Source organism: Pezoporus wallicus, unplaced genomic scaffold (assembly GCF_028554395.1).
Source record: "Pezoporus wallicus isolate ANWC-B61680 ecotype Strahan unplaced genomic scaffold, APGP_CSIRO_Pwel_v1 contig_360, whole genome shotgun sequence".
In the NCBI taxonomy this organism is placed as follows: Eukaryota; Metazoa; Chordata; class Aves; order Psittaciformes; family Psittacidae; genus Pezoporus; species Pezoporus wallicus.
In genome coordinates, this window is record NW_026640059.1 from 4,699,994 (window position 1) to 4,710,242 (window position 10,249).

General features: G+C 48.2%; 1 protein-coding gene across 2 annotated transcripts in view; it reads right to left on the reverse strand.

Annotated features, from left to right (window-relative positions):
• Window positions 1–2,749, reverse strand: part of PID1 (phosphotyrosine interaction domain containing 1) — an 87,635-nt gene extending 84,886 nt beyond the window's left edge. The window contains exon 1 of one of the 2 annotated variants that reach the window (XM_057417134.1): window positions 2,619–2,749. In XM_057417134.1, the coding sequence (XP_057273117.1) occupies window positions 2,619–2,648 (30 nt within the window). In that variant the 5' untranslated portion in view covers window positions 2,649–2,749. Of the gene's footprint in view, window positions 1–2,075; window positions 2,099–2,618 lie in introns of those variants that run through there. The other variant, XM_057417136.1, reaches the window with a different exon arrangement.
• Between the last annotated feature and the right edge of the window lie 7,500 nt (window positions 2,750–10,249).

The following is a 10,249-nucleotide window of genomic DNA, read 5'->3' on the forward strand; positions in this document are numbered from 1 at the left end:
AGGCATCATCTACTCTACTCAGTGATCAAACACCCACCATCACCACAACAACAAAATCCCATGACCAGCACCCTCTCAACACATGCTTGCCAGCCACAATGAGGACTTGTGATGCCAGGAACAAGCAGAGGGACTCCTTCAACACTCTAGTGGCACCAGGATTTGTTTCATGGCAGCTGGGTGCCCAGAGAGAGAGATCAAGACACAAAGAAAGCAACATAGGACACCTGAAACAGAATTACCATGTTGCAGGGGAGAAAGAAGGATAAAAACATGTATTTATTGCCTTGCACAGCTCTCCTCAGCGGGCCACAGTGCTGCCAGGAGCTCTGGCTGGCTGGCGGTGCACAACGTGATTCTCAGAGACAGAAGGGGAGACCTGGCTACTTGAAATGACCAGATTTCAAAGTTTTTTTTCGAGGGGAAAACAAATATAAACCAAAGGCGTTGGGGATATTAGACAGTTTATTACCCATGGAACTCTGGCTCATGTGTATATGTATTAGGATTCAGCTTTCAATTACATAATCACATCCTAGTTACTCCAAACATCCTTCCAGTCACTGCATTCATTTTGTTCACCAGGCACTATGTTGTTATTTAACCTCTTGTGCGAACACGGAATTACTATGGGCTGTTCCAAGGCTGCTTTCTTCTCCACAATTTAGGACAAGTCCAAAGCATCATTTAATTCAGCAATTTTGGATCCCTCTGGCTTGTTTTATTGGAGTACCTACAGCTCTTCATGTACTTCTCCAGCAACTCCTGTCGGTAAGAACTGCCTTTACAAGCATTCTGCATTTTGGGAGGCTCAGCATGCCTGGAGCTTCCAGCCAAAGGCAACCAACGGTAGGCTGTGCAAAGTTAGTGGCCACTGCTGAGAATTTCGGTGTTCATGGCTCCCCTTCAGCAACATGGAGGAGCACCGGCTCCCCTCTCTGCAGACCTGTGTTGTGCTGCAACAGGTAAGCGAGAGACCCGGCGAGCATCCTCCCACCAGAGGCAGCCCTGGTTCCTACAGCACAGGGCCTTTCTCACCAACTCCCTAAGGCAAGACCCCTTACCTCTGTGCAGGGCGTACAAAGCAGGTTATACTCACAATCTTATTCTGCAAAAACATAAGCACTTGGCTCTCTTTAGCCTTACATGCTCTTGCAAGACAGTATCAGATATTTCTGATATCAGTTATTATATTATATACTTCTGATATCTTGTTATTATAACACCTCCTAATTCCACAAAGGCGGAAGCCTGTCCATATGATCCAGACCAGCACAACACTGCTGAACACAGTTTTCCCCTTCTCTTTTCTTTCCCTCCCCTCCCCCTTGTCCACAATTGTTGGGTGCAGCCTCACTTCAGGTCCCTGCCTGCAGCAGCAGCCCCCCAGGAATGCTCCCACCTCCAGAACCAGCCCAAGATCATTAACTGCTTAACACAGGTGATCTTTGCTGCTTGTGTTTAATGCAGAGGTTTCTGGCTAACACGGGGAAATAAATCAATAACAATGTGCTCACACAGTCATTACCCTGGAATCCATCAACTATGGATATAGCACATCATTCCTATTCAGTAATAATCAAGTTTCTCATTGTAGAGGAAAAAGTATGTCTTCTTAGGAACTGGAATTATTTCCATTACTGGCTCATACAGATTAAAGCTCACGGACCTGCTCAGCTTGGCTTTGCTATCAACTCAAAATTAAACTGCTGAATTTTCTGCCTGATGATATCAAACTACATTCTCAATTTTAATTGCAGTGGCAATAATCACCTTTTCTTGTCATCTGCTAAGACCACTGATTCTTATTTAAAATCGCCAGTTCTCTCTCAGTAGATACTTGCCCGGGAAAACTCTATGAACTCGACACAGAGGAACTACAAAGTGAGTTTTATTTCATCTTACTCTTCTCTGCCTCAGATTTCACCCGGAATATGAAATACGCATAAAAGCATACATTTAAAAAGGCAGAGACAGGACAAGCAGAGCCAGACCCGCTGCAAGAGGGTACGGGCCGCCCGGAGGGGTGCGGTGGAGCGGCAGGAGGGACCCAAGTTCCCATGAACCACCCGGACCTGTAGATTTGGGGGCAGCAAACGGCTCTTGCGGGATTCTGTGTCCCACTCACCCGCTTTGCGGGTCCTGTGCGACCGCGGCGAGGACCACCCCCCTCTCCGCTCCCCACATCGCGGATTCAGGCGCTGCCGGGCCGGGTCGGCAGGACTCCCCCCTCACCTGAGGAGTGAGCGTGGAGAACCCTCTGAACAGCGCTTTCCTCAACGGAACCCCCCGAGCCGCGCCGCTTCCCGTGGCCGGGGTGTCAGCGGCCGCCGCCGCCGGTAGAGCCGGAGCCGCCGGGCAGCGGCAGCCGGGACTCGGGATGCCGCCGGGGCAGCGTCCCCCGCACAGTATGTGCGTGCGTGTCTGTGTGCGTGTGTCCTGTCCCCGATCCCCCCCCCCCCACACACACACATACCCACCCTCCAGCGAACGCAAGGGGAGAAGTTGCAACAAACTCCGAGTACCGGCGGGTGATGCTCGGCCGGCCCCGCTCCCGCCACCCTCCCCGGGCAGCCCCTCGGGCTCGGCCCCCCGCCCGCCCGCCCGCCCGCACCTACCTGCAGCCGCTCCGTGGCCGGCTGCCACATGGTGCCGCGGCGGCGGGAGGCGCTGCCGGGAGGGCGCCGAGCGCGGTTCTCTGCGGGCGCGCTCCCTCCCGCACCGCCCCCCGCGCCGCTCCCAGCCCCGCCCGCCGCTCCGCCCACGCGTGTCGGGCGCGGGTCGGTGGGGGCCACGTGCGGAGCCGTTCGGCGGCGCCCGTGGTGCTGCATCTACCCTCTGGGGAGCCGCGGTTCGACACCTGCGGGGTGCCCCCAGGGGACGCGCAGGGGCCCCCGTGGTCCCCGTCCTACTCCCGGGCTGAGGTGAACCCTCCCCGCTGGCGCTCAATGTGCGCTGCCCGGGAGGGTGCAGGGGTCCCTGAGCGGAGGCCGCCTTGGGGCCTCCCTCTCACAGCAGCTGGAACTTTTTCCTCCTGTTCTGCAAAAGGTTTAAACCCTGCTCCGCAAGACCCTGCCAGCGCGCAGGTTGCTTCAGGCACTGAAGGGGTACGGAGGGCAGGGAGCAACGCTTTGGGTCCAGGATTCCTTATGCCCTGTCAGCGCCGGTGTGAATGTGGGGCCTACGCTACGCTGGCGTCAAGGCTATGCTCAGCTGTTTCACAGGACAGGACAAGGACAGGCTTTGGGATCCACCTCGTCCTGTTACGAGGCAGTAAAATACCTGTGGAGCATCTCAACCACCTTTCCCCACAAACAACCTGAACCTCTGGTGCTATGTTTGGGGTGCAGATGGAGCAGTGGGGTCACAGCGCGGTGGGGAGCTGCCCCAGCCCTGCTGAACCTACGCCAAGCAGCATGGCACTTGCCCTCACATTAGCAGCAGCCCAGCCCAGGCCCCAGCTGCACTTTTGAGTTCCTCCTGCCTGAGCCACAAAGTGGCAAAAAACCATGCCCGCCACCTAAATCTCACAGAGAAGGGAGAAGCAGATTAAGGCACAGCACTTGCAGTCAACCCTGTTTCCAAACGCTGAGGTGCAAAAGCTCATTTCCTCCTGTCCTACAGCACGTCCCACAGCACATACCCACCCACATCCCCCCCAAACCTGCTGAGATACACCCACACTGCAGCTTACCTCAGCCACACCATGGTGGAGCTGGTCTCAGCTCCAGCCACCACAGGGATGTATAAGGAAAATTGTTGTCAGTGTTATTAAAATATTGTATTTATCTCATATACTGTATTTATCTCAACGTTCACATCACCCCACAATAATCTCACCTTATGTCCCATCTATTTAGATGGATCCAGTATGCAATGCCTGACAGGCAGGAGAGAGCAATGCTGTTACTGGCACCAAACAAGCCTTCTGCTAACAGCACCCTCCACCAGCGTACGACATCCCTTTCAGCAGTAAAAGGCAAAACCCCAGACCTGAGTCCTCTTCTGTGTCCAAGAGGTTAAAGGCAAAACCTCCAGAAGTACCTAAATTACTTGCATTGCCTGGGCCACATTTTAAGACATGGCAGAGCTGCATCCCGGCTGCCACACACAATGGAGGGAGCAGTGCCAGGAGCACGGTGCAGCCACTGACCCTGAGGGAAGCAGTAGTGTGAGGGCTCTCCCATGGCTCTGCACCAGCGCTCACAAGGACATGCATATGCTCTGCCCCTAGCTTATGCAGGGACATGCAGGCATTTCTCTCCCCTGTGGAGATCAAAAATGCCACAGAAAAGAGACAGTCTCTGCAGGCTCCTGAACTGCACCAAAGAACATTTTTCCAGGCACAAAAGCCACCCCAGCCCTCCCTGCTGACCCAGGGCCCCCTGATCAGAGCCTCACGCCCGGCTGCCAGGAATATTTGTTAAAAAAAAACAGAGGAGCATGTGTCATGCTTGTCCTGAGCATTAGCCACCACACCCCACAGTCTGCAAGGCCAGGCTCCCAAACCCGCTGTGGGTGCATAAGGGCAAGTGTGATATCATTTCAGTGTTTTAAATAGAAAAGTAAGGCAATATTTAAGGACATCTTCTCAAAAAGCCAGGCATCACGTGCAAAGAAGGCATGACCATTGCATGGCAGCTCTGCCACGTGGCCAGTCTCAAGGACTAACACCCTGGGAGGCATTGCAGGATCTGTACAAAGCTGCATCCGGTCAGTGAACATCAACTTTAAAACTGTTTTGAGAGAAATTCACCTGTACATCCCTTAGCAGTGGTGGCCTAATTAGAGCAATTCAAGTCTTGCAGCTTCATTACTGATGCAACAGCCTCCTGTCTCCTGGAAAGGAAGCACTAATCCTGCACCAGCTCCTGACCAAGACCCACCAGAGCTCTCCCCTTCCCATTCACTGAGCAAACACCATGTCCTTCTCACCCTCTTTGTTTCTTTGATTGATGCTTATATTCCTGCACAAGGGCATTTTCTAAAACCCTTGTTCTTCCTCAAGTGAACTCAAAGAGTATTGATCTTTCATGTACGGATAAATCCACCACCCATCACTGCTTGAACTAGCTGGGAACAGGCACAACCTGGGCTGTCATCTGCAGCTGGGCACAAAGGAAGTTCAGGATCTGCAATTAGCAAAAGGAGACCAGCCCTACAACTGGAGGCTGCTTCTCTCTTAGTTTACATGACTTCTATACAAACCAAAACAATTGGTGGGGAAATCTGCATTTATGGCTAAATGGGTGGTGTTCTATTAGAATAAACAAGCAGAAACAGTCAATTTCCAAACGGATATGAAAATGAAGAAAAGGAATGCTATAAGGCTTCAGGCTGAGGCTGCATGACAGGAAGCTAGGAATATGCTTATAGATGGAGAGGAGCAGCTTGATCGCAAATTTCTGAAATCAAACCGGTTCATTAAAAAGCTCTAGGAGCCCCCCAGTGGGATAAGGCATCTTCCCCAAGCCTTACCCCTTCCCAAGACAGCAAGCAGCACTGTAGGGACAAGATAGCTGTAGAACCACTCTGCTTGGGTTTATTTAGTCTCCAGGCATACTTGAGCATTGCAGGGGTTGTGCCCATGCCAGGAAATTCAGCCCTGGTTTTGCTCTTTCGAGTGTGCCCCGCAACACCTCTGAGGGAATCTCTCTTTTCAGCTGGACCAGGCACTGCTGGGGTGGCCAGGGCACCAGCCAGAGCCCAGATCAGGAAATGATCAATTAAACTTGGGTGACTTCATGTCAAAATCTCACTAAGATGAGGTAATTTTTACCTAGACTTTCTAATATTTTAATCCAAGCATAATTTTTTATTTGGTATCTAAGATGTTCTGCATTACGTAAATCCTGATCCCAGCCAGAGATCTTTTGCGTTTGCTTAAATAAATAGTGTGAACTTGTATTTCCAGGATGTATTGCGTTCCAGAATGTGCCTGTAAGAAGATATGGATTTTTTTTTCTATTAGTTTTCCTTTTACTGTGCCAAATTTTGGAGTTTCTCTTCTTGTAATGAGTTCATATTAAGACAATTCTTTCCGAAGACTGCAATACGTTATGCAGGTTGGTCCCACTTCTCTCAGTCTCCTTCATTTTTGTGCTCACAGCATGGAAATACTGGACCCAATGGAGTTCTTGCATTTCAAAAGGGAGTATTTGATGCAATAGGACCAATTTCGCTTTTATTCACATAGTAAATTTGAAGTGTTTCCAGTGACTTCAGGATATTTTCTCTCTTTAATAGCTCCTAGTTATTGAGTTTGTCTTCCTTTTGCACTATCTCATACCCTAATGTAAGGTGTTTATAGCAACATGGCTCCTCTGCATTTGAAAAATAAACTATTTTTTTTAACTGTAGATGTTGCCTTTTTAATTAACCAAAATTGTCTAATTGCTGGTTCCAATGAATTATTTGGCTTCAGAAGCTCCATTTAGCTGTTGGAGCAGTGTTACTTCTCACTGAAACATGACTAAAAGAGTCATTCAGTTATTTAAGTGCTGCTTCCTCAAATATTGTGCAGACTTTGCAAATCCTGTTTCCAGGATCCTCTTTCTGATTACGCAAGTTTACAAAGCATACACAAGTCATTAAACACATCTTTTTTATTCTATGAGAATTCAGGTTACCTTGGATTTGCTTTTGCAGAGCAAGTTTGCTTAATTAATAAATTAAATGTTCTGTAAAGTGCTGTAATTAATAACATAATTTCAAAATCTAAATATGTTTGTTACTTTAAATATGTTGTCAACTCCCTCCAAGCAAATGCACCATCTTTGCTTAGATGAAAGACACCAGGTACACTGTATGAGTTTTGTGATATCTTTCTGAAAAAATGATTTGTGCCTAAGCAACACAAAATACACTATCCAGGTAATTGAAACTGTCTTATTTGACAACTATCGTAACATTCAAGTTAGCAATAAATATACTTTTATGTAGAACTTCATCTCTTGTGGTTGGCAAAGCTAGATAGGATGGCATGATCTCAACTTTATGTCCTATAAACATGGCAGAATCAATACCCAAGTTAAAGATTTCCAGCTCCCATGGCAGGGCATGTGCTTTGGAGACTTGTGGGGAAGCTATGGTGTAGGCATTGCTTGGGGAGGACATGGCCAGGCTGGGCCTCCAGCACCACATCTGGCTATGGGATGCAGGCAAGGGGTAGTTAGGGACAGCATCAGAGCATTGGCAGTTTGCAAATGCTGACAAGAGAGATCTAGATTTTGAGGGGCCTCAGTGATCTGCCAGGTTCAAGGGTACTGAGAAGCAGCTTAAATTACAGTTGCATCTAAATGGCAGATAAATGCCCTTGGGTAGGTACAGCAGCAACTAAAGTACTGGGTCTATATTCCTTACCTGGGAGCTGCCTAAAGCATGGTTGTCAAAGTAGCAGCAATGCAACAGCAAAGTTGTTTCATTCAAATACTGGCAAAACACAGGCCACATATCGCCAAAGGTCCTTGATTCCCTTTCAGTGTTGTGTTTTGGTAAATTGAAGGGGAAATTTATTTACATACTTGCTTACTGTATAATCCCAGCAGTGCAGTACTGTTATTTAGGTAGTCATTTTTATTCCGATTATGTAGGTGCACTGAGATGAATGTGAAGACACGGGTGCAGCTCCACCAAAGATAGTTCAGCTGAGGCTACTTCTGCTCTCAGTGCAACTGTCTCATTATCCCCTTCACAAGTATTTTAAAATGGCATTATGAAATGCAATAAACCTGAAGCAATGCAGTGTTAATGATTTGTGAAACTGAGGCAGCAGTAAATATCCCAGAGAAGAGAGATGAGGTAGGTTTGGATACCATATTCTCCCACCCATCCAGGCTGAGCTTGCCAAGTATAAAGTAGTACTGATTTCCCATTTGTTTGAGAAGCTTTTGCTGGGGTTTCCATAGTAACCAGGTGTCTTTTATGAGCTGTGTTGGTGCCTGAAAAGGTTATGTTTATTCAGTCGTAACTACCCCACTGCCTTCTGGAGTACCAGGATAGCTACTTCTCTTCCTCTACCAAAAATAATGTGGAGGATGATTTTGAAGGTGCTTGGATTAAGTAGTGACCTACGTGGCCATAAGTGTATGATATCTCTTTTGTCTTCTTACCTTTTGGCCTCATCTTTAGAAAGGCAGATACTTGGTCTCACTTCTCCTTCACGTTGTCACTGTACCAGTCCTACTCACAGCAGCAGGGAAAATAAACTACCAAAGCCATGGTAGATCAACAAGTGCAGAAGAGAAGTTGCTTCAAAGGTCTTACATGGATTTAAAAGTCTGCATCGGTTCAGTGCAGAGCAAAATGTATGCTAATGAAGGGACAAGCAAGTTTTATTCTTAGAATTTCCATCACCTCTGCTGGGCAGCGCCTCCATCGCAGCTGGCAGGAGCCCCCTCTCAGTAAGCGAAGCAGGGGTGTCAGCCTCCCAGCAAACACAGTTGCTCTTTTGGAACTGCCAGCCCCCTCAGATCAGTACCGACCATGCTCCTTTTTTCTTAACCAGCATCAGGAAAGAAAGGATAAATCTGTGGATTTTGGCAGCAGCCGTGCTGCGGGGGGGGAGGGCTTGGGGCAGTGGCTGCACCAGCTACCCTGGCGAAGGCGGCCTCCTGGCTCCGTGCCCCAGCAGCCTCACAGCAGCAGGCAGGAAGCACGGGGCTGCAGGGAATTCAGGCCATCTGAATCTGGGCCACGGGGGCGGCGAGAAAAGTGCCTGGAGAAAGCAGGAGGCGGCGGATGGGGCTTGGAGGCTGCAGGCTGGGCACCAGCCTCCGGGCAGGAGACAAGGGGCACACGAGTGTCGGGACGGGGAAAAGGCAGGGCAGGCACTGGGGGTAATTGTAGCAGTTACCAGTCTCTCTGCGCTGCTAGCTAAGGCTGAGATATCCAGGGCACAGGGAGTCCAAGTGAGTGTAGTATATGTTCCAAGGGACCCCCACCGACAAAGTGGGACTGGGAGGAGAGAGACAGCAAGGATTGTGAAAGGGGGAAAACCCAAGGCTCAGAGCCTGAGGAAGCTAAAGGACAGAGGGTTTCGGGAGTGGTGATGACACACAGGGGGCAGAATAAAGGCCAGGAAGACAGGGCAGGAAGAGAAGTCCTCACCTCCCCCGGGAGTGCTCCCAAGCAAAACCAGTGACACAGCTGGTGACCAGACACCTCTTTGCAGGGACAATAACGTTTCTCAGACAGCCTCTAGCAGCAAATTAGCATACCCAAAGAAACTCAAGTCCAGCTGTTAATGCACGGATTATTTCTGTAAGCAGTAAAAACTGAACAGCATAAAATGTTAGGACATGCCAGATACTTATGTCTTCATTCTCTCCTGGACCCAGAAGAACTTGAAACAAGACCTGTTAAGACCACTGTCAGCTCTGTACACCTTTGACTGTATTGTCATTATTTGTGAATTACCCTGATGATCATTAAACTCTTACTTGTCTGTGATAAACAGAAGTGTGTACATCCACAATTCTATACAGAGATCACAATCATTCTACACCAGTTTTACAACAAGCTAAATCCATGGCACCTTCACAGCTTTTGTCCTGAGTTGCACAGATGAGACTCTGGTTACTTCTGATTTTTAACAAAATAAGCGAGGGGAAAGTTATGTATATATAGATAAGCTGGTTTTAGAGAAAGCGCTGAAGTCAATGTAATTATAAAAAAGAATGAGGAATCACAAGTGATAAATAAATATTTAGACAATTTTATATGCGCTGGATATTCCCTCAGAATAAGAAAATTTACCAAGAGGAGAGACTTTTGACAGTCTCCAGTCAAAAGTTTTGTTTGCAGAGCATCCCTATAACAAGAAAAAGATTTGGCAATCTGTCATCTAGATTTCACAATTTCCAACTACTCAAGTTTATCCATTAAAATAGGAAGTTTGCTAGAAGCCACACTTCCTATTTCAGTAACATGTACCCACTAGTTATTCATAGGCATAAGGAGACTGGTCAGCTATGTGGCAATCTGGGACATATTTCTCCTTTCCCCACTTAAGTATGGGGGGTGTAAAGAGCCACTGTTATAACAACCCAAATTCTCCTGGAAATGCTTGTGTGTATAAAGGCTCTTTCTCAGCTAAACCCAGATAATTTTCACATTACACTGGTGAGATGTCCATGGCAGAGAGCATAACAGGATGTGTAATGGTAGAAGTTTATGCAGAAGTTAATGCACTCACTGCAATAAACAGCTGGTACCGATAAAACACTAATATCTGAGTATGTTAAAGCAC